The following is a 23676-nucleotide window of genomic DNA, read 5'->3' as shown; positions in this document are numbered from 1 at the left end:
GGCTGGGGCCCAGGGGGGTGGAATCTGCACTGAAGATGGCCATCTGTTGAGCTGCTCCATAGTTACTTGTGTGGAAGCAAGGCAGGAGGGCCTGGGGGCCAGCCTGCTGGCAAGGGGAATAGAGTAAGTGACACAGACGGAGCAGAGCGCCAGAACTAGCCTTGGGTTTTCTCTTTAAGACCTACAGAACTCGCTGCACCATTTACAGATTCTCCACAAGACTGTGCGGACTCTGACCCATTTCCAGGACGAGCTGGGCCTGGCACTGAGAGATCGCAAGGAGAGCATGGTCTCCCTGCTGGACAGTCCGCGCTGCACGTCCTGTGCCCGGGCACTGGGCAAAGCCCAGAGCTTGGAGCTGGGAGCCGACTACAGAAGGGTGAGTACAGGATCGTAGAGAGAGGGATGGGTCTCTTTTGCCACTTGGGCGCCATTGTGTCCTTTCCCTTGGTGCGGGACATGCCTCAACACTGCTCCACACACATACGCTGGCTCAGCAGGGACACTCTGCCAAGTTGTCGAGGGAACTCACCTGTTCATGGAATGATGGTTTCTTCCTGCAGGTTCCTTCGGTGGAACAGGTTTTGAAGACACTGTCTGGTCTCCCCAAAGCTAACTTCCCAGACTTGATTGACCAGGTATGTGACTGACAAGGCCTGGGGCCTGTTTGCAAATGTGAAAGCTGGTTTGATTTTGGGGGAGAAAACGTCTATTTTTGCTCTTCCAGGGCAACAGCACCTTCAACTCGATGCCAGACCTAGCCGTTGCGAAGATGGCCCAGGTTGTGCAGGGTGAGCAAAACTCTTTTATGGTCAGTGGGGTGTTGCACTTCCAAACTCTGAAGCTATGCAACCACAGTGCCTTTGGTTCTTGCGAACTGCCCCTTTAAATTACTAAGAAAAAAGCCTGTCTGCAGAGACAGCAGCCATTTTGTTCCCAGCATGGCTTCATACTGTTAGGATACGCACCCCCTGTGCTCTCCTCTGGGGACTTTACTTTTGTTCCCTCTTATTTTGTTGTTTCCTTTAATCCATGCACCTGCCAGACACTGGGGCCCAGATCCTTGGCGGGATTTAGCCACCTAATTCTCACTGATTTCAATGGAAGTTAGGCACCAAAATACTTGCCCCTGAGAAATGATCTTGCTTGTTGTGACAAAGTTCCTCCTCTACCTTGGTGGGTCCTGCGCTTATTGGCGGATTTGTTCACCTCAGTGATCTTCCCCTCTTGTGGAACCCACAGTCTGGGTCAGCTCCTCCTGTGTCTGATCAGGAGTTGGGAGGTTTGGGGGGAACCCGGGCCCGCCCTCTACGCCGGGTTCCAGCCAGGGCCCTGTGATTCAGACTGATCTTAGGTGCCTTGTAACAAGCTGCAAAGACAGCTACACTCCCTGGGCCACGTCCCCATGGCCTCTCCAAACACCTTCTTTATATCCCTCACACAGGAACTTCCTCCTGATTCTGATAACAACTAATGCCTCCTCAAATCCTCCAGCAGTTAAATGCTCTCACTCTCAGCTCCTTGCCTTCTTGCCGCACAGCTCCTCCTCACACACACTCCTTCTCCTTAGTGCTCCTCCCTGCCTGACTGGAAGGAGCTCCTTTAAACCAGTGCCCTGACTAGCCGCCTGATTGGCGCAGGTTGTACTAATTAAAGTAGCTATCTCTACGTTACCTTCTAGAAAGAATCTTATGGCTCCAGGTGCCTTGATTAACCTGGAGCAACTGCCATTTGGTTACCAGGGTACTAGGGATTTGTTTAGCCTGGGGCTAACATACCTGTTTCTCAGTACCTTACTGTAGCCATCTGGCCTTGCCCCATCACATTGTATTCAATGAAACTGCAAGAAACAAGAAAATCTTTATACTGGGGTCATAAACCCTTGGAAACTGGAGTGAATAGAGGCAATACTGAAAAGCACTAAACCTTAGGGAAGTGAGATTCTCAGTCAAAGAGCCACAGCAGAGACCATGCTCCCACTGTGCTTGATGTGGTTACAGTAGGAGACAGGCGTTGCCCTGTAGGACCTTACAGTCGAAATATACAGGACAGACAAACAGTGAGAGGGTAAGTGACAGGCCCAGGGTCACCCAGCACATCAGTTGCAGAGCATTTGCCAACCCTCCAAGATTGTCCTGGAGTCTTCAGGAATTAAAGATGGATCTTTAATTAAAGACAATGTCATGTGATGGAACCTCCAGGAATTCATCCAACCAAAGTTGGTAACCCCAGTTGCAGAGCTGAGCTGAGCTTAGGACCTATGTCTCCTGAAACACAGGCCAGCATCCTACCCATTACAGGGGACTCAAACTGAGGTAATACGAGTCTCTGAGGGTATGGCTGCATTGTAAGCTCAGCCTCAGACTTAAGTTTGAGCCCCAAACCCCCTACTGTCCATGCACAAATCTCTCTGACACAGGTCAACAAGCATTCGGGACCTGAGTCTTAGGACCCATCTGAGCCTGAGAGCTTGGTCTGTGCTTGAGACTTGAGTCCAAACCGTGTCATTTTGCAGAGGTTCTGTTAGGGTTAGGGTGTGTTTACTGCACCAGGTAAGGAGCGGACTCTTCTAGGATTTTGGCTCGGGCTGGGTGAGAGGGTCTGTCCTGAACAGAGGAGGGATGTATTTTGTGAATGGTCCTGTAAGATCCAGCCCCTTGGGACGGCAGAGAAGGATCAGTGCTTGCCTACTCCCATCCCTGCCAGCTGCAGGGTTCCCACTAAGTTCACCCTACGTCTCCCACTCTCACCTTGCAGATCTAAAGGATGAAGTGAACAAGGTCAGCAGAAAGGTCCAGTCTATTGCAGACAGCTTCCCAGTCTCCGATTACACTCAGCCCTTGGATGATGCCCTGATGCAGGCAGAGAAGAAGAGCCACCCTTACCTCCAGGAGGTGAAACACTATGAGAAATACAGGTAACGGGGGAGTGGCTGCAGCTGTGTGAGTCTATGGATCTGATTCTGAGCTCACACCAGTGTGAATCAGGAGTCACTCCAGTGAAATCAAGCAGGTAACACCTGTATAAAACCAGGGGAAGTGAACTCAGAAGCAGGCTAACAATTTTCCTGGTTCAACCTCTGGGAAAGGCTAAATCCCTTGTATTACCCTCCACCCCTACCATTTGAGCTAAAGGAGCCACTCTATTAGAAGGAAGCAATAGTAGGCTGTTATCCTCTGGTGGACCACTGCTAGCAGAAGAGAACACACAAGCATTCTCAGTGTGTCACACTTCTTTAAGAGGGTCCAGAATGTATCATACCAGCCCTAGCTGCTCCTGGACTGAAGCCCCCCAGCTGCTTATAGTCCACTGAGGAGTTTAGGGCTCTCCTCCAAACTTTCCAGCTGATCACTTGACTTCTTGCTAGCAGGCCCTGGGTGGCTTTGAGGCTGTGCCAGGGTCATGAAATCTCAACAGAGTGAGTTCAAATCCAGTCTAGTGTAGAAAGCTGAAGTAGAGAAGTGGGTGCATTGCTCCCATCTGCTTCCCTCAAAGGGTGATTTTTGACTTCCTTCCTCCGCTGACTAACAATGATTGTGGGCTTGGGCCTGCGGTTGAATTTAGGGTTTGCTCCCAGTCGTGGCAGGCTATAGCGCAGGCTCCCTCCTGCCACTGGGGATGGGGGAATGAGCCGGAAGTCGGGGGAGGGCTCGTTCTTTAACTGCTGTTGTGGCTCCTGGCTTCCTCTGACCTCTTCTCTCCACAGGTGGATTGTGGGCATCGTGCTGTGCTCTGTGGTCCTGCTGGTTGTAGCCTGTAACCTCCTGGGGCTGTCCCTTGGGGCCTGTGGGCTCGCAATGCGGGAGGATCCGAGTGACTATGAAAGCAGAGGAGAAGCTGGGGCCAAATTCCTTTTGGTGTAAGGGATTATTACTGTACTGGGCGGGGCAGGGGAGAGTTCAGGGCCCTCACACCTCAGTTGGGGGTGATGGGGAGAGAATATCTCTGTGATGTGGTGGCATTGGTGGCGTGTGCTACACAACAGGTAGACTACATGATCTGGTGGTCCCATCTGGCCTGAAACTCTGTGACGGGCACATGGCATTGGGAGTGGACTGGAGTCCAGCCCTCCTCTGTCAGCTGGGAGGCTTTCCATGGTGATGTGGCACTGTAAAAGGTGGATGATGTTACAGTCAAAGTGTGCCAGGGTAGGAACGGAGAGGTCTTCTGGCTGGTGGTAGGCTGAAGTCGAGCAGATGCAGATGCTTGCCTAGGCACTCACTTCTAGCTTCTCTTCCCGTTTGGGTCTCCTCAGGGATGTCTAAGAGGCAGCTCCACCTCTCTGTGAAATGTTTCTGGTGGACATCTGGTGCCAGGTGACCTGAGCATAGTTGCTACCAGCAGCAAGTTCCTTATCGGCAGTATGTGCTTCACAACTTACTAGCACCTTTCACGCTTGGGTTTGGGCTCCTCTTTATGTAATATGGTTGATCTTTACAACGAATCCTTCACCTGACCACAGCACTTTCCATCTTAAGTTTGTTCAGTTAAAGTGAATCTGTCCACACGGCATTTTGTGTTATGTTTGTGTGGTTCATGTGACCATAGTATGTCTCACATCACATTTGGATGGTTGGTGTGACCATAGCATGTTTCAACCCATTCTAATTTTAAAGTTGTACAGACGTAGTATGAACGTTTTTCACTGAAAGTTTTTTCAATGGAAAATGGCTTTCTGACCAAAAATTTGTGTGGAAAATCTTTATTTTGGTCAAAATTTTCCGGTTTAAACCAACAACTGAAAAATGTTGGTAAAAACTCAGTTTTTCAATGAAAAACCAAGAAGTTTTGAATGAAAGGAACACTTCTGAAATTTCCCTACAAAGAATAATTGATGTTTTTCAACCAGCGCTGCTTAAAATGTTTCCCCTTTGGGGCATATGGTCTCACAGGACCATTGGAACAAGTGACCTAGGGCAGGGTATATTGTCCGTGACTCGCAGTTTTTCAGACAAGATTGGATGCCTTTTTGAAAGATCTGCCCTCGCTCAAACAGAAGTTATAGGCTTGGTGCAAGAATCATTGGGTGACATTCTCTGGTCTCTATGATGCAGGAGATTAGACAAGATGATAATGACAGTCCCTACTGGCCTTACAATCTATGAATCTATGGCCTTAGTGAGTTTCTTGTTTGGTTTGAGCCCTTGAGGGATGAGAGAGAGTCCTCCTCACTATCCCTGTGTTGTGATTCACTGCCGAGCACGCTGGAGCCTGGACTCCCTCTGAGCAGTGGGACTCTGCAGGCCTGAGGATCCTCATGAGACATATGGTATGTTTACACTGCAATCAGAGATGTGACCTCAGCACATATAGATCCGTGTACCCATGACAGCTTTGCTCTAGCTAGCTCTGGTACCAATAGCTGTGAAGCCGCAACAGCATGGGCTATACAAGTCCACCCGGGACCCTTGAGTGGCTGGCAGTCACACTTCTTTTTGCAGTGTAGACACACTGTGAGCCAGTGTGGCTCAGATTCTGCTCCTTTCCCAGGCCAGGAGGTTCCTTCTTCTGGAGACTGCCTCAGGAGGAGCTGCTCTCTCCTGCTGCAATTGGGATGGTGTTAGCTGGAGCATGCACTGCTGCCCCGGCCCGGGATCATGCTAGCTGTAAGCAGCTACGTCTGGCCTGGTCCCTGAGGCATTCTCCCATAGTGGGAATGGACTCTAACCTGCCCAGCAGGTCTGCAATCAGTGCCTTCCGGTGCGGGCGTGGCAGTGTTGTGGAATGGCTCCGTGCAGCTGCGGAGACATGTGTGCGGATGCCAGGGACTCTGAAGAGAAGCAGGGCAGCTCCCAACTTGCCCTCTTCCCTGCTTGTTCCAGCAGAGTCACTAGGAGGGAGAACTAGCTGGCAGGGCACTCCCTGTAACCTAGCTCCTTTTCTATTGCAGGGGCGTTGGCTTTAGCTTCCTCTTCTCCTGGATCCTAATTCTCTTGGTCTTCGCCACCTTTCTGGTTGGGGGCAATGTCCAGACGCTGGTGTGTAAGAACTGGGCCAATCAGGAGATTTACAAGGTGGGTCCCTGCTTTCTTGATGTTCTGAGCCTGGCAACCTGTGCTGCAAGCTCCCCAGGCAGAAGAACCAGCTCACCCTGGGCTGTGTTAACCAGACAGAGCTGCCCAGTGCACACACTCATTGCTGTATGCATCCTATGCAGATTACTGTATGCGCACACACAATCTACACACATCTGTGCACTCTGTCCTTATTACTCACACCCCATCTCACACTCATCCCCACCCCCACCTGTACACACTCAGTGTACACACACCTACCCCAGATGTACACACTCGTTACCATGCTCACTACTGCACATTTACACCTGCAGCTGCCATATCACACGCGTACAGTCAGCTCTCTCGCACACACTCATTGTAGTGGATCCAGGCCATCATCGCAAACTCCCGCTCTCTAACGCAATCACAAAGGCACTCTCTGGCCTTCATTTATCATTGCCCTACGGCTGCTACAATCTCCTGACGTACTAGGGCCATAAAGCTATCAGATCTAATCCTGGGGCCGGTCCCTGGGATGTGGGGGGCCCTGGGGTTGGAGTCCCCACACATGGGACTCAACCATTTGCACAAGTGTGTATAGATGGTGTGTGCGCATACACGAATCATGGCATGAATGACTATATGTGGCAGGTAGCAACCTGCAGGCTACTGACGACTCTACTGAAAGCTTTTTGCTTCATTATAAAACCTTCTCTTCTCCATCACCAGAATAATTCATTTCGGGTACGTCTCCACCGCAGCCAGAGGTGCACATGGAGATGTACCTAAGCTAGCTTCAATCTAGCCAGCTTAAATAACATTAGCAGTGAAGCCATGGCAGCACAGGCAGCCTGTACAAGCCCATCTGGGACTGTGGGTATATATTCAAGCAGCTAGCCCGGGCTGCTGTGGCTTCACAGCTGTGATTTGAGCTAGCTAAATAGAAGTTAGCTCAGGTATATCTCCATAAGCTGCAGCCAAGGCTCTGGTTGCAGAGCAGATGCGCCCTGAGCAAGCTCCGGGCTTGTCAGCCTGTGAGCGTGTCTGCCAATCAATGCATGCGTGTGTGAGTGTGCATGGGCTATGACAATATCTTTATGACATGACGTGATGGAAGAGACCCATGCTTGCGTCTGTCCCACTCATTGTCCATTCAAGGTTATGGCCCCTTTCTCTCCACCTAGTGTGATCAGATGTCCCGATTTTATAGGGACAGTCCCAATTTTAGGGCTTTTTCTTATATAGGCTCCTATTAGCCCTCACCCTCTGTCTCGATTTTTCACACTTGCTATCTGGTCACCCTACCTCCACCAGGCTTCTAGCTTGCTCCCTAAGGCTGAGGAATCTCTCTCAGTGGCCAGTTACACTGGCTTCCCGTCTGCCTCGCACATGGTGCAGTGCAAGGAGCTGGAGGGCAGGCTGAGGATCTGGCCCATTGTGTCACATACAGACCTGCACGGGTGCACTGTGCCATACATGGATACATTTAGCTGCGTGCATACACAGGAATACTGTACATCGATTCAAACACAGTTCCTCAGCATTCAGCCAAGTTCCTCCAGGGATGACGTGACCCAACGATGAGATGATCCGTCCTGAAACCCCATCCTGTTCCGCAGCATCCGGCATGTAATCTAATAACGCGCTCGCTGCATGCTGCAGAATGATCCAATTATGCCCACACCTGGCCCTTTGCACTGCTTTACCCCGTGCACAGTTGGTGTGCACAGATCGTTCCAGTTAATTAATTAAAGCTCCTCAAACAGCGGTTAACATTTGATCTCTGTTTGGAAGCTGACTGTCACTGCAGCTCCCTCCCACACCGCTCCCCACCACCGTTGCTCAGTTGGAGCTCAGGAAGTGGAGAGATGCACTCAGGGGCTCTGCCCAGCCCGGAGAGGCAGGGTCAGGACAGCTCTGGCTGCAGAAGGGCTAGCAAGGCTCTTTTTCCTGCCCAAAGACCGAGTCTCCCAGGCGGATTAAAGGGATCCAGGGCTTGCAGCATAGCAGGGAAGCTCCGAGGGAGGGATTCCAGGTCTGTCAACCTGCCACGGACCATTGCAGTGACCACAAAATGAACCCAAAGGTGGCCGCTACAAGTGCAGGGAGAGGAGGGGCCAGGGGCTAGTGCTAAGGTAGAGCACTATACTCCAGGGGGTGATGCTATGGAAGTACTGGGTATCCCAGGGGGATTGCTGTAGTATTAGGGCAGTCAGGGGTAGTGTGGTAGTATTGGGTACTCCAGGGTGTAGTATAGATTCTCCAGGGCATAGTGCTGTGGTGGACAGGGTACCCCAGAGGGCGGTGCTGTGGTATTGGAGTTCACCAGGGGGTAGTGTTGTGATATTAGGGTACCCCAGGGGGTAGTACTAGGTTGCTACGAGGTACCCCAGGTGCAGTACTATGGATGTACTGTGTACCAGCGGCTTTCCAAGACAGCCCATGGGATAGAGGCTACTGGGGAACCCTTACTATTGACCTGTATATCAGGGGACTCACTCCTGGTGCAGATGTGGGGAGCAAGACGAAATCACGCAGGACGTGTGTGCTGGGAGAAGAGCTGGTGGTTAGGATGTTGGGTGTAGCCTGTGACATATGACTTGGGGAGTGGCTGAACTGTGGGGTGGCACCAGGAGTCATTCTATATGGAACAGGCCATGTGTGGACCAGGGTATGGGTGCTGTGGGGTGAATTAGCCCCTAGTACTGCAGGTCAGGAGGGAAGGGTCATCTTTGGTACAGATGTTAGCGAGATCAGCCCAGTGTGGATGCAAGCAGAATCCCCTTAGAGGAGACACTGGGGTTTTGTGGGATATGAGCAGTGTGAGGATTAGCCCATGAGGGGGCTTTAATATGGAGACATACCAATCTCATAGAGCTGGAAGGGACCTTGAAAGGTCATCAAGTCCAGTCCCCTGCCTTCACAGCTGGACTAAGTACCATCCTTGACAGATTTTTGCCCCAGATCTCTAAGTGGCCCCCTCAAAGATTGAACTCACAACCCTGGGTTTAGCAGGCCAATGCTCAAACCACTGAGATTGTGCCCAGGTACAGAGGGTGGGAGAAGCAGCCCGAGAAGTCTGGTCTGAGGGGAATGTCCATGATACAGGTGCTCTAGTGGGGAATTGCTCATGGAGACAGGGATCCCTAAAGGTTCGGATGTGGAACCCCATCCTCTCCTTCTTGCTTTCCAAAGCCCGTCAGTGACTTTCTCTGCTAGGGGTGATTTTAGCCCCACATTACTCCAGCCAGTTCCTAGAAGTAGGATCACATCCCTTCAATGCTCTTTTCTCCCTCCTGAAATGCTGTTGGGACCAGCACAGCTGTGCTCCCTCCTTTCTCCAACACACCCTGCTCTCCCCCCCAACCGGGACTCTCCTCATGCCTCATTTCTCCCCCTACTCTCCAGTTTATCGACACTCCTGGGAACCTGCCTCCATCCATGAACCTCACCCAGCTACTCAACCTGAAGAGGAGCCTCAACCTAACCTCTGCTTATCAGTGAGTACTCTGCTGTGGGGCTGCCCAGGAGACCCCCACCCCCCACCATCCAGAATGCCACTGCTCATGCTGAAAAAACAGGAGTACTTGTGGCACCTTAGAGACTAACAAATTTATTTCAGCATGAGCTTTCGTGAGCTGCAGCTCACTTCTTCGGATGCATAGAATGGAACACACAGACAGGAGATATTTACACATACAGAGAACATGAAAAGGTGGAAGTATGCATACCAACAGGAAGAGTCTAATCAATTGAAGATGGACTATCATCAGCAGTGAAAAAAAACTTTTGACATATAATTAAGTTGACCCGTACAGACGAAGGTGATGAGGAGAACTTAATATAGGGAAATAGATTCAAATTAGTGTAAATGACGCCAACCTATTCCTAGTCTCTGTTAGGCCTGAGTTAATCGTAGTCTAATTTGCATATTATTTCCAAGTTCAGCAGTCTGGTCTTTGGAGTTGTTTTTTGAAGTTTTTTTGGCAAAATTGCTACCTTCAAGTCTGTCACTGGATGGTTAGAGCTATGTTGAGTGTTTCTCCATGAGTTTTGAATGTTTATGATTCCGATGTCAGAATTATGTCCATTATATTCTTTTGCACAGAGACTGTCCAGTTTTTGGCCATGTACATGGCGAGGGCATTGCTGGCACATATCAGTTGGTAGATGTGCAGGCTGTGACTGAGCCACTGATGGTGTGCTGATGTGATTAGGTCCTAATGATGGTGTCACTTGAAAGATATGTGGACAAGCTGGTATCAGGCTTTGTGCAGATAAGGTTCCTGGGTTATGTTTATGTTGTAGTTGGTGTGTTGGTTGCTAGTAGTATTATGCTTCAGGTTGGGGGGCTGGTCTATAAGGAGGATGGCATTCTCCAAATCTGTGAGAGTGACGGATCATCTTTAAGGAAGGTTGTAAGATCTTTGATGAGCGCTGGAGAGGTTTGGTTGAGGGCTGTAGTGATGGCTCAGTGCGTTCTGTTATTTTTCTTTGTATGGGCTGTCCTTAGTAGGTGGCTCTGGATTACTTCTTCTGGCTCTTGTCACCTCTGTTTTTTCTTCAGCACAGGTGAGATATTGTTAGTTTTAAGAATGCTAGTCCCACATATCTATTCAAGTGTACACCAATCATAGGACCTAACACATCAGCTATGACTCGCAGGGGCTCGTATTCACGCTGCACATCTACCAACGTGATATGTGCAGCAATGCCCCGTGTCTGGCCATGTACATGGCCAAAGCGGACAGGTCTCTACGCAAAGAATAAATGGAACAACAAATACTGACATCAAGGACATCAATAACATTCAAAACCAGTGGAAGAGAACACTGTCAACCTCTCTATACCACTCAGTGACAGACTTGAAGGTGGCAATTTTCAACTAAAAAAAACTTCGATAAAGATCCGACTCAAAGAGAGGACTGACACTCGATTCATATGCGCAAATTAAGATACGATTAACTCAGCACTAAACAGAGACTGGGAATGGTTGGGTCATTTACACTAATGGAAATCTATTTCCCTATATTAAGTTCTCTCACACTTCTACGGTTAACTTAATTATCACGTCAAAGTTTTTTCTCCTGCTGATGATAGCTCATCTCAATTGATTAGACTCTTCCTGTTGGTATGCATACTTCCACCTTTTCATGTTCTCTGTATGTGTAAATATCTCCTGTCTGTGTGTTCCATTCTATGCATCCGAAGAAGTGAACTGCAGCTCACGAAAGCTCATGCTGAAATAAATTTGTTAGTCTCTAAGGTGCCACAAGTACTCCTGTTCTTTTTGAGGATACAGACTAACACGGCTGCTACTCTGAAAACTGCTCATGCTGTCTGGCTGCTTTCTATCAGTCTGGCCTCATTAGGGAACTCCTTGAAACGAAGGCCAACCGTGTCAAACTGGGGATGGAGCTTAAATCAGAACTAGACCCCTGATTTTCCAAAGTCCCAGCTCCCACTGACCTCTGGGGATGGGACAGATAAAAAATGTTCTAGCGAAACTCTTTTTAGACTGAAAATTGGGTTTTTGGCTAAATGGGCATTTTCCCAGGAAGCAGCCACGGCGTTCCTCAAAAAGTTTAGATTTTTTCCCACGAAAAATCAGACATTTTCATCCCAGGCCAAAAACGTTTTCGGTTTTTAGCAGGTTGTGGCCAGAATTCTTTAGCTTTCAGTTTTTATTGATGTTTTCCGGAGGGGATGGAAATATTCATTGTCCAGCCAGCTCATATTGTGGGTGCATCAGGACGCCTTTCACTGAGGTGCCCGCATATGTATTAAGTGTCCAACAGTTGAATATTTACCCAGCAGCTCAGATTTCCACTTTTGGTTGCCCCTCATACCACTGAGGGCCAACCTGTGCTAGTCTCGCTGACCTGAAAACACCTCACACAGTTAGTTCAGTGAACTGCGATCTCCAGCCCACCCTGCCCATTCTAAGCTCCTTTAAAATCTCCTCACCTTGCTGCTGACACCAGTGACCTGCTTATGCCACCTACCACCTTCCCTGGCTTTAGGGTTACGGTAGCGAAGCGTGCCATCAGCGCTTCTGTTACCAGACAGTCTCCAGTGTGCAGGGCTTGCTGGAAACAATTCATCCCGGCCCCCAAAGGACAGTCTCAGCCTTTCACCATCTGGCCATGTCCCTGGGACAGGAAAGGATTCACTGGATGCTGAGATTTTTGAGGTACCTTCTGTTATTACCAGCCCCAGTAATCACAAGGCAATGACCTACCATGTCTAATGGAGACAGTAGAGTAGGAGGAAAGGGGACCCGAAGACAAGTAGAATCTGATGCAGTGAGAAGCCTTCCGTGGACTGAATTGGGAGCTGCTTGGTGCCAAACTGGACTCGAGGCGCTAGGGAAGCAGGTGGGGCTGCAGTAGCCATGTGGAGCCAAGGCACAGGCTGCCTTTAGGCAGATCCCTTCAGGGAGCGCTGCCCGGGAGTCTCCTCTCCCCTCTCCCGCCCATGCTGACTCCCCGCTCCGCTCTGTTCCAGGGAGTGCAAGAAGGGTGCAGGCCTCTGGGACGTTCTGCAGCTCAGAGATACCTACAATCTCGAGGATCACCTCCACCTCAGCCAGGTGAGTGGGGGCTTTTCCCCAGGGGGCACTTCCCCGGGGGCACCTGCCCTCCAACTCTCGCCAGCCCAGTGGCGTCCCTAAGCAAAGAGGGGAATTAAACCTCCACGTTCATACAGTTTCACACTGTCCCCTGCCCCCAGATCTGCCCACTTAAAGGGAGATTTAGTCTTCACATTGATTCAGCCAACAGCTTCTCTAAGAGACCCAGTCCCTGGCCTCTCTTTCCAGTCTCCATTTTCCATCCAGTCCCGGGTTTCCTACAACTTCCCCCTCCCAGCACAGATGTGGTGGAACCATCTGTCTTAGCATAAGGGGAGACTCTTCCTTTTCCATCTTCCTCCATTCTGGGCTTCCAGGAGAGGTTGTGGTGGGAAGGGACTTTGGTCTTGCAGCTGTGTGCATATAAAGTACCATGCCACTCGTCACCTAGAGGGTTCATGCATGAGGTGAAAAGGGCAGGATGCAAAATGCGGGGCCTGGGAAAAATACGAATGCGTGTGTAACCCACTGAGTTTGTTATAGCTCCCTGCCTAACCCACAAAGGGTTTGAATATATGACAGTCCTAGTTAGGAAGTTTTAGCCCTGGAGGCTCCCTGGTTCAGTCCCCAGTATAACAGCCATCTCTTAAACACTGCAAAATAGCATGAGGCTAATTTCTCTTGCATGCAAAATGGGCCCTATCTGCTCAGGTTCAACATTCAGAATTTCTGAAGGGCGCCGAGTAATTCATCCCCCCTGGCTGCAGGACAAATAGGAAATCTGGGTCTGAGATGAAGTGTGTGTCTAAGAGGGAGGAACCTCTCGAATGCTGGGTGAAGCATCATACAGGGGCTGATGTTGTGCTGTCCTGCTTTTATAGCACTAGGATGGGGCACATGGATTTACCTTTACTGAGTTAACTGGTTTGGGGGGTCATCTGATTTGCCTTTACTGGGTTGACTGGTTCTGTGATGCTAGGTAGGAGCAGGGTCACCCAGCCTATAAGGAACTAGGGCCAGATCCAAATCAGGAATCAGTGGAATGGCTCCCCTGGACTTTCCTGGGCTGTGGGTCAGGGCCCTAGCCAGGACCAGCACCCGTGGGGCTGGCGGTCATGGCCCTGCCTTGCCCTCAGTACACCAGAGACTTCCAGAAACGCCTCGACAACTTCAACCTCCACTTTGAAGAAATCCACTTCCTCAATGGGGCTGGGAGACGGGACCTGGAGACCTTCCGGCAGAGCGGGATCGATCAGCTGGACTACCCTACGTTCCAGGCCGAGGTGAGGGGTGCCGGAGCAAAGCTACTGCCAGTGCGGTGACATCAGGCAGGGGGTCGCCCTCTCGGTTTGCATCCTCTACAGGAGCCCTTCCTCCTGCCAGGTCTGGGAATTGAGACTGGCTGATCGTGCCACTCCGGCTGGGCTCTCACCCTTGCAGATCTGGGTCCACTTCCAACCCTCCCCTGTCCCTGACGGAGCCATCTGCCCCATGTACAGACCCCCTGCCTGTTCCTACTGCCTTTGAGCCCATCCCACTCCTGGATAAGGCTTGTCAATATGTGCCTGCTCCCTTTGCCTGTTCTCCAGCCAACTCCCTTCCACCTCACAGTGGCAATCGCCCCCAGGCAGACACCCCAACCCTGTCCTGTCTTCCTATCCTTTCTCGCTTCCACTCTCTCGGACAGACTCTGCGCACCTTGTGTGAGCTAGAGAAATAGTCTTCTCCCCAGCTTTACCAGTGGGCAAACTGAGGCATACAGAGGTGGCGTGACTGGGTAGTGGATTAAGGCATTGGATTGGGGGCTCAGGAGACCACAGTTCAAGTCCTTGGTCAACCACAGACTCCTCTGGGTAAATCACATAATCTGCCTCGTGCGTCAGCTCCCCACCTGTAAGGTGATAATAATCCCTCCCTACCTTACCTAGCTTTGGGAGGGTAACGTCCATTAATGATTGTGATGGAGGCCATATAAGTAGATAGACAGAGTTGTCAAGATCTCGCAGGGAGTCAGTTACACAGCTGGGAATAGAACCCAGGAGTCCTGACCCACCATTCCCTGACTCTAACCATTTGAAAACACTCCCTCTCGGTGGCTCATTGTAAAGGGAAGGGTGGGGGAAGGGATTCCTGTGCCCTTGGCCCGTGTTCTGCCCTTGGTTACCCCTGACCATGCCTGTAGCTGAAATCAGGCCCCAGTCAGTGGTTTGTGGGGTAATGTGCAGGCCGGAGGCTCATTGCTAGGGCTCAGGGAACGTTCGTAAAGTGTGCCCCGCACTTTGGGACCTTGGCTGACATGGGGCTGTTCATACGGCTGGCTCCTTTCTCCAGATGCAGAACTCTGTGGTGAGGACAAGCCTGGAAGACCTAGCCAGGGACCTCGAGGGCCTCCAAAAAATTCAGGTGAGTTCAGAGTCAACCTGGAGGGAAATGAAGGGGTGATCCCCAGTGGCAGGGAGGGGAGATGCCTGTGCTTTGCATCCTGCTGCCCAGCGATGCTACCTCTCTCCCCACTGCCAAGGGCTCCCGTGCTTCCCAAGTGACCAGAAAAGCCATCAGTGACTCTGGTCTCCCTGCTGTCCCCCACAGAGCAACATCACAATAGCAGAACGGCTGGCCAACGAGTCCCAGGCCCTGTGGAAAATCCAGAATGCCACCGTGCTCACTCAGGAGGCCCTTGTGGTGAGTGTGACGGACCCAGCAGCAGTCACCTCCAGGCCAGGCCAGGTCCAGACCCCGTCCTTGGCTCAGGAGCTTTGGGGTACATGCTGCTTGGGAAGGGCATCACGGGAAGCCTCCATAGGGGTGTGTCATTTGTGGGGGTGCTGGTGTTGGTCCAGTTCTTCCTGGACAGGTGAAGCAAAACCTGCTGAGAGCTCACAGAGGGGATGGCCATGAAGAGCATCTTAGAGACTAACATCTACCATGAAGAGCAGGGCCGGGGCTGAAGCCTATGGGTGGGAGGTTGGAAGGGAAGGCTGCTCTCCTCCTGACTGCCCTTTGCCTTCAAAGAAGGCCATTGGGCTCCAGGCTGCAGCCTCCTCCCCTGCTTGCCTTGAAATGGAGGGGATGCATTTGAGTCTCCCTTTGCCTTGCAGGTGAAGCTGAATGAGAGCGTGCAGTTCTTATCCACCATGGCACCCCACCTCCAGGTACAGTTGTCGGGGGAGACCGTCCATCTGATGGAATGGCCACTGGGAGGGGGAATGATCCCACATGAAGTGGGTTGGCAGTGGTGGCCCAAGGTCCTGGGAGTTACAGGCACAAAACGCCCAGCCCTGTACTGACCATAAGGAGCAAGGCCTCGGTGCTTCATTCCCAGCGGAGCCCAGGGACTTTACCATTGCTATAGGGAGATGGGGAGCAAGCAGTGGTTTCATGGCCAGGAGCTCCCAACCCCCTGGCGCAAAGGTAAGGCACCTTCAGAGGCACCCAACAGCCTGGGCGTGCAAGCAAAACACCCCACAGGCGCTCCCCACTTTTCAAGGACATCATCCAGGGCCCGACCCTGACCTGCAGGGACTCCTCCTTTTCTTGAGATGAGAGGGGAATTCAGTCCCCGTGGTCATTCATTCTAGACTGAGCTTCCTCCATTGACTTTGAAGGGACCCTGCTCTTGTGAGGTGACCCACCCTTGGGCAGGACACGCTCTTCCTCTCTGGGTGTCCCCTTCCCATGAGCGTAGGTGGCTCCTTGTTCTATGAATCTTCCTCAGTCCGAGCCCTTGGAGAGAAGGAAATTTGCCTTCTAGTCTCTATGTTCACCTAAGCCTGGTTTTCCCTCTACCCTGCTCCCTGCTCCCGACTGCCAGGGACCACTCCCTTCCGGGGAGCAGAGAGAATTCAGTCCCCTTGAGTTGGGCTCCCAAGTCGTTTAGGCGCTTTAGAAAACTCCATCCCTCAGGGACAAGGTAGGCGAGGTCACATCTCTTAATGGACCAATGTCTGTTGGTGAGAGGGATGAGCTTCCAAGCCACGTGGTCCTACTGAAGAAGAGATCCGTGTGGCTCGAAGGCTTGTCTCTCTCACCAACAGATATCGGTCCAATAAAAGATATCACCTCCCCCACTTTTTCTCCCTAATATCCAGGTACCAATACGGCTACCACTACATTTCATCCCTCAGGGTTTATTCAGTACCGGGCTCCACTCACACACTGGTTCCCAGCCCTGACCTATCAGTCAAAGCTCAGTAATAATAATACTGCTTAGGCGTATGAAGCCAGTCACGCTGGATCAGAGCCAAGGTCCATCCCGCCCAGACTCCCATCTCCGGCAGTGGCCAGAACCAGCTGCATCAGTAGAAGGTGCAAGGAACCCAGCAGGGATGCGATAGCCTCAGGTTCTCACCCTACCAGGGTCACGGCAATGGCTGGAGTGTAAAGTGATTCTCCATCCTGATGGCTGCTCGTCTGCAGCCCCTGTCACTCGGAGGGTGGCTTCGGCCAGGTAGGCGTTTCATGGGGTGCATGCTCAGCAGCCACACGAGGAGCCAACTGGTTTTGTCATATAATGACAGAAGAAAGAACCTTCCATCTTCAGTCAATTCCCCACAATGCTCACTGCCTCCCAGCCTCCATGGCAAATCCATATCACGGTGCTTCGGCTGCCAGAAAGAGACGTCTGTCAGCCCATCTCCCCAGTGGCACAGACTGGCCAGAGCCCAGCACCTCATTGGCTTCCCCTTGGACACCAGATCAAACTCAAAGCTTTGCTCTTCCCCTTCCAAGCCAATGCTGGGACTGGCCTGAGGGACCATCTCACCCTATCTGATCCTGACCTCCCGTGACAGATCTGTTCAGCCTCCAGGGTGAGACCTCCTTGTGCAGGAGGAGGGAGCTTCTGAGATGGAAGTTCTGGAGGAGATCAACAGCACAGATTCTTGCTAGTGCCTCCAAAGCTAGATGCAAAACCCACTTCTATGACCAGAGTGACCCCTTCCCAACCAAAGACTGGGGATAGTCAGTCCTGCTGCTTGCAGAAGAGATAGCTCAAGATATCTCTGTGAGCACCACCTTGAGCAACACCAGAAATCAAGCCAAGGTCTGCTCCCTCCCCCGAACCCAAGCTGAAGAGGCAAGCTTTTCTGTAGCCGTGAGCAGTAACAGGCTCATGTTCCCTGTGGCTGACACACAGAAGAGGATGTGTGTCACACCCTGCCCAGTGGCTTCTGGGCACTTTATAAACACTGGGAAGTGTTCAGATACCAGGGAGATGGGCGCCATAGAAGAACCTAGATACATTCCTACATAAGTATGATAAGCAGTCTGAGCTTGGTGTCAGAAGCCAGGAATTCCTGTGTCCCAGTCCTACCTCCAACCCCCTCGGTGATCCTGAGCAAGTTCCACCCTGCCCCACCGTGTGTCTCAGTTTCCTCACCTGTTACATGGGGATAGGGACATTTACCTCCTTCCCACGGCTGGTGTGAGGATCAGTGAGTTAACGCTCATGTATGCATGCTGCTGCATGATAAGCTTACAGCTCCATCCTTAATTAGAACCCCCGCTCCCAGAATTCCCCATCTCAGTGGTCAGTCTCCCCCCCGCCCTTGATTCCTAGCACCATTCAGCTCTCCAGTGCCCTCTAAGGTGCCTCTCTCCTCCCAACCCCACTCTCTCACCAGCCCCTCTTGAAACAGACGATGGCTGAGATTGCCATGATCGAGACCATGCTGCCGGTGCAGGCGCAGCGGCTCCTGAGACACGTGAGTGAGGAGGGGACCTTAGCCCCACAGGGCATTGAAGGGCAGAGCTGAGACGCAGCAGTCAGCTGGAGGGAACCGCAGAGATGTCTGCATAATAGCATTGAGATCCTTGTGGGGGACGGGACTCCTGCTTGATAACCAGCTCCATGGGACCTGCCTACAAACCCAACGCTTGCTGGGGCATCTGGGACTGCAAACCCAGAGGCAGCATGACCTACACTGGGGCAGAATCTGGATAGCTGGAGATCCAGCGAGCAAACCCAAAGCCTGTGTGAGCCTACGCTGGGCCAGACTGCGCACTGGGGGCCTGAATTCCTCACAAGCCCTTTGGAAGCCAGTGTGTGTCCTTAAGGCTGCCCTCTGTTCCTGCAGGAGATCGGCTGCTTCACAAGGAAAGAACTGGGCTATTTCTCGCAGTACCTGAACTGGGTGAGACGCACGGTAGGTGCCAACATCAGCAGAGGAGCCCCGTCAGAGCAGGAGTTGCTGCGGTTGTGATTTATTTGTGTTACCATTGTGGGTCGGTGCCCCAGTCCTGGACCAGGGGCCCATTGTGCTAGGTGCTGTACAGACACAGAACAAAGAGGTGACAATCTAAGCCTGTCTTCACTTGAAACGCTGCAGCTGCACTCAGGGTAAATGCTTAAAGCAGTGACAGGAGGAGTTCTCCAGAAAACCACGTCCTTGGGAGGTGGCAGCGAGGTCGGGGGAAGAATTCAGTGCAGCCCTTTGTACGACAAGAGACAGCAGAGGGAGGCAGGCAGCTGGGGTCTCAGCCTAACTGGTGGCAAGTTTCTTGTAGGCATCAAGGCAAAGGAGAAGTTGAAGGAGGGCTTTGAAGGAGGCTAGGGAGTGAGTTTTGTGGATGAATCCAGGGAGCACCTGCCCAGAGTTACTAGCGAATGAGAGGTGATAGGGCAGAGATTGGTCATGAAGGGCCTGGACAGTGAAGACAAGTATCTGGTGTTAAGTACGATAGAGAAGGAGCTGGCAAAGAGCGTTATGGTCGAAGTGACGGGCTCAGAGAATGATCTCCCCGAGGGCATTTTTAGTTTGAAGCTCCCACCAATGCTACAAGGCTGCATGTAACCGAGCAGGGCAGCTATGCAAGTACCCCAGGGGATGGTCTTGTGGTTAAAGGGCTGGCCTGCAGTGTGGGTTCGATTCCTTACACGACCTCCCTGTGTGACCATGAACAAGCTGCTTGTTGTTGCTCTGTGCCTCGGTTTCCCTTGATTTGAAATAGAGATAACAATCCCAAGCTCTTTCCTAGTACTTTTTATCCATAGATCTCAAAGCATTTTACAAAGGACATCCATGTCTTTACCCCCTCATTACAGCAGGAGAAACTGAGGCACAGGGGAACACAATGACTCGCCTGAGATCACCCAGCACAGTAGTGGCAGAGCTTGAAATTGTGTCCCACTCCAGTGTTCTCTCCACTGCTTCCCCACAGAACGCCTCCCACCATGGAGATAGACCTCCAGGTCCTTGAGAGGCGCTCAGAGATTAGGGTGATGAAGGCCAGCTGTGAACCTGAGTGAGCCCTGTCAAGGGCTTGGCTCCCATTGTCACACCTTTGGCCAGCTCAGCACCTGCCATGCCCAGCTCTGCAGAGAACCTAGCCCCGAGAGTGCAGCAGAGCAGGCTAGCAAAAACAAAGGCCAGCTGGTTGGATATCTGTGCACAACTGGGTTTGTGCCTGTGTCAGCCTCCACCCAGGTCACTGCCTGGATAACTCACCCTCTCCTCTTTTGTTCCAGCTGACTGAGGATGTGGCTTCCTGCCAGCCGCTCGCCACGGCGCTGGATAACGGCCGGGTGATCCTCTGCGACCGCATCGCCGAGCCCTGGGTAAGGCCAGCAGGACCTTCCACTCCCTGCTGCTGCCTTGGGCATTAGCCTCCATTCCTCCCTGCCCCGGGGAATCTGTTCCCGGGCAGGGTTGAGTAGGCAGCTCTCAGGCACCATGGAGACAGCACTAGCTGGTCTGTCCCGGAGCCCTCCCATCCCCAGGCACTGAGTGATGCCCAGTCTCCACTCCCATCACCCCGGCATTGAAAGCATGGGGGAGCAGAGGAACTCCCAGCAGCTTCAGACCGTCTCAGCAAGCAGTTTCTGTGCAAAGGGGTAGTTGTGTGGGTCTATTATTTTATAGGTATTATAGGAGTGCTATGAAATGGGACCTCACTGTGCGAGGGACTGCATAGATACATAGTAAGACAGTCCCTGCCCCTAGAGCTTACAGTCTAAATAGACATGAGGTGGGAGGGGAAACTGAGGCACAGACGGTGGGTTGCCCGGGGTCACTGACAGATTGAGGAAGAGCACCCGGATCTCCCGACCCCAATCCACTAGGCCATGCTGCGTCCACCAAAGGGAAGTGAATCGAACAGGAAAAGAGATGAAGCCCAGGGGCCAGCACGGTCCTTGCTGCGACCATCTCAATCCTGGCATAAGCCAGACCCACTCCTGTTGATGTCAGGAGACGCGGGCTCCACTCTGACTGACCTCTCACACCGTATCCTCTACAGCTGTTACTAACTGGAATCAGCCCCTCCACCCCACCCTGTCTCCTGGGATCCCATCTCCCTCTATCTCCTTGCCTGCTCATGGTGCTGCCAGAGCCAATAGACACAGAGAAGGGATAAATGAGGCTGCCTAATCTTGTCTGAGCAGCCTAAGTTGCCCCAGGGAAGATGCAGCCTTTGCTGAGATAGGCCAGTGCCGGACAAAAGCAGCCAGCTTGGGGGTGTCTATGTACCATTCAGGGTGTTCTCCTCCTAAGCAGGGCTGCCCAAAGATTCGTTGCATGGCAGGATTTCCCAGTTCCCTGATCTGGCAGCAGGAGGGGGACCGTCTATGATAAATCTCAGCATGCACTGTGTGTGTGAGCACATGCATGCCACTGTCCTCTGCTGGATGGTATTGGAGCTATTCCACTGTGTGTCATAGGCTCCCTATTACCAGCCAGTGAATCCCTCTGAGTTAGGAGTTAGGACTCCATGGGGCATGCCTCTTGCTGTCCCTCTATGGAATAAAGTGGCGACTGCAGGCCAGAAGCTAATGGCATTGGGGCAGTGACCAAACTCCCATTGACTTCATCAGGCCAAGAAACTGGCTCCTGAGCAAAGGGATAGAGGCTCTCTGTCCAACCTGCTTCCATCTGTATCCAGAGTAACCAAGGGGCCAGCTCCCCCACTCTTTTCCCCCATGCCCCGCCCAATGGAGCCGATCAGGGTGTTTGTTGTTCCTTCCAGAATGCCTTCTGGTTCAGCCTGGGCTGCTGCACCTTCTTCCTCATCCCCAGCATCATCTTCGCCATCAAACTTACCAAGCACTTCCGCCCCATCAGGAACCGGCTAATGTAAGTGGCAGGCACTGTTGGTGCTGGGACCTATGCTTCACCCGCGTCCTCCCCATGCCATGACAGCAAGGGACCCACAGAAAAGAGGAACACACCAAGCAGCAGCTGGCGGGTGTCGTTCCAGCTGGAGGAGACATACAGGCACTAGCTGGGAATCACACCTTCTGTCTGCTGTGTAGATGTACTCCTGGAGGGATCCCATTTGAGCCAGACCTACAAATGCCCCATCAATAGGCCCAGCTGTGGCAACCTTGGGCACATGCCCACCTAGGGTCCTCTGGTGTCTCTCCATGTAGACGTTCGGCAGGAGCCCAGCAGCACCTCGATACAGAGGGGTATTTACCTATAGGTTAGATGGACTGAGGTGAAGGGCCACAATCGGGGGTCGAGGAAGCGAAGAGGGAGACGGATAAAGTCCCATTTGCTTTTGATCCAGTCCTGGATGGATCTCTGATCCCTGCAATGCTGTGTCCAGTAAGCCCATTGTGTGGCTCCATCCAGTGGGTGAATCTCTTATCCTTTGGATCTTGTCCCCCTTTGTACACTTCCCGAATCCTTGGACACATTGTCCAAGATCTTGTGCATACTCAGAGCTTTACCTGTTTGCAGAATGCTGTGACAGCGCCTGATACAGCCTGCAGGGGGCACTTATTTTCTGTTATTAGGTGCAGCCGCCTTTGGAGTGTTGGCCCAGGAGAACAGAAAGGGTTAACACTCCCCTCCACAACACTCCACCCTACTGCCCTTGAGGGCTCCTCCTCAAAGATGCCTGGAGCCCATAGGCCCTCGCCCCACACATGGAGGGTGAACCTGCGTGTAGTCTATGCCCCATTGCGCACAGGGGTTAGTTAACTGGCACACGGCTCTGTCAGCTCTTCTGCCCGGGGCTCAGTTCCCTGAGAGACCAGGATAGATCCTGGAATTGCGGTGCATAATTCAGAGGTAGATTAGGGACAAACGAGTAACTACGGCCCTGAACCACAGCCTGCTCCAGGCCTATCCAAGCTCAGTTCACTGAATTCTCCCATGTGCCCCTCGTTACTGTACGTTCTTATGGCTCCTGAAGTCCTCTACAAAGAGAGGGTCATTTTGCCTACCAAAGTAATGCTGCCTCCTCTGGGGCAGAGCCTGGCAGGTGTTTATCTGGCTGCAAGGTGACAACAGAGATAATATTGGCTTCTCCCTTGTGCTCTCTCCTTTTCTTCCCCACCACCTGCAGCTCTACTGCCTCAGAGGAGACCTATCCCTTCCACATCCCCCGTGTTACAGCTCTCAAGCTATAGGAAGGGGTCTCCAGCATCTCCAGGTAAGGGGGAAACTAATTAATCTGGGAACTCGTATCTCTGTGGTGGAGGACTTCTGAATTTGAGAGTCCCGGGGCTCCCCAGGAGTCTTGGAACTACAGACACTGGTCCCAGGCAAGCTCAATGTGGGCTCTGGGACCTTGATGTCACCTGGGGATGGACATTCATGGACATCTCTTTTGCAGGTCCTCTTCAGAGCTCCTAGACCCCTGAACCAAGGTTTCTCTTGGGGATCCTGTACCTCAGTGCCCTGGGACTCTTTGTGGATATCAAGCTGTCATGTTGCAAATATTTCTGGAGATTGCCCACACCCCTGAGTCGAAGCTGCCCCCAGGTTCTCCCATCGGTTTCTGTCACAGGTGTTCTGGAGGGCCCAGTCTGTTCATATCTCCCCAGGTAACTGCTATTGAGTCCGTTTACTTGTAGGTCTCTTAGGGAAAGTGCCTGGATTCCTCCCAGTGCCAGAACTGCCCCCATCCCTTCCACTCTGCCTCACCTTCCCCATGTTGCTTCTGAGCTGCTGGAGGAGACTCCTGCAATGACCCCACTCCTCAGCTCTTTCTCCCAAGCACACCCCTCTAGTGACCCCCACTCACTGCAGCACCAGTGGATTTGCACAGCACAGCAAGGCAGAAGGGAAAATTCCTGCCGCATAGCAGCGCCCCTCCAGGGTTCAACATCACCAGCCATCCCAAAGGGGAGCCATTAAAACTCACCGATGCCCATATTACCTCCTG

General features: G+C 52.1%; 1 protein-coding gene across 1 annotated transcript in view; it reads left to right on the top strand.

The window, feature by feature from the left end:
• PROM2 (prominin 2) overlaps nucleotides 1–22934 on the top strand; it is a 32558-nt gene extending 9624 nt beyond the window's left edge. Inside the window, exons 7-23 of the mRNA XM_032774195.1 lie at nucleotides 180–379; nucleotides 564–638; nucleotides 728–791; nucleotides 2758–2917; nucleotides 3707–3859; nucleotides 5891–6014; nucleotides 9405–9496; nucleotides 12504–12588; nucleotides 13704–13850; nucleotides 14899–14970; nucleotides 15157–15249; nucleotides 15666–15719; nucleotides 18189–18269; nucleotides 18642–18710; nucleotides 20033–20122; nucleotides 21529–21635; nucleotides 22855–22934. Coding sequence (XP_032630086.1) covers nucleotides 180–379; nucleotides 564–638; nucleotides 728–791; nucleotides 2758–2917; nucleotides 3707–3859; nucleotides 5891–6014; nucleotides 9405–9496; nucleotides 12504–12588; nucleotides 13704–13850; nucleotides 14899–14970; nucleotides 15157–15249; nucleotides 15666–15719; nucleotides 18189–18269; nucleotides 18642–18710; nucleotides 20033–20122; nucleotides 21529–21635; nucleotides 22855–22918 — 1730 coding nt within the window. The 3' untranslated portion in view covers nucleotides 22919–22934. The remainder of the gene's footprint in view (nucleotides 1–179; nucleotides 380–563; nucleotides 639–727; nucleotides 792–2757; nucleotides 2918–3706; nucleotides 3860–5890; nucleotides 6015–9404; nucleotides 9497–12503; nucleotides 12589–13703; nucleotides 13851–14898; nucleotides 14971–15156; nucleotides 15250–15665; nucleotides 15720–18188; nucleotides 18270–18641; nucleotides 18711–20032; nucleotides 20123–21528; nucleotides 21636–22854) is intronic.
• The last annotated feature ends 742 nt before the right edge of the window (nucleotides 22935–23676 follow it).

The sequence above is a fragment of the Chelonoidis abingdonii genome, chromosome 2 (assembly GCF_003597395.2).
Source record: "Chelonoidis abingdonii isolate Lonesome George chromosome 2, CheloAbing_2.0, whole genome shotgun sequence".
NCBI lineage: Eukaryota > Metazoa > Chordata > Testudines > Testudinidae > Chelonoidis > Chelonoidis abingdonii.
Note: the sequence above shows the minus strand (reverse complement) of the source record. Positions and strands in the feature narration are given on the sequence as shown.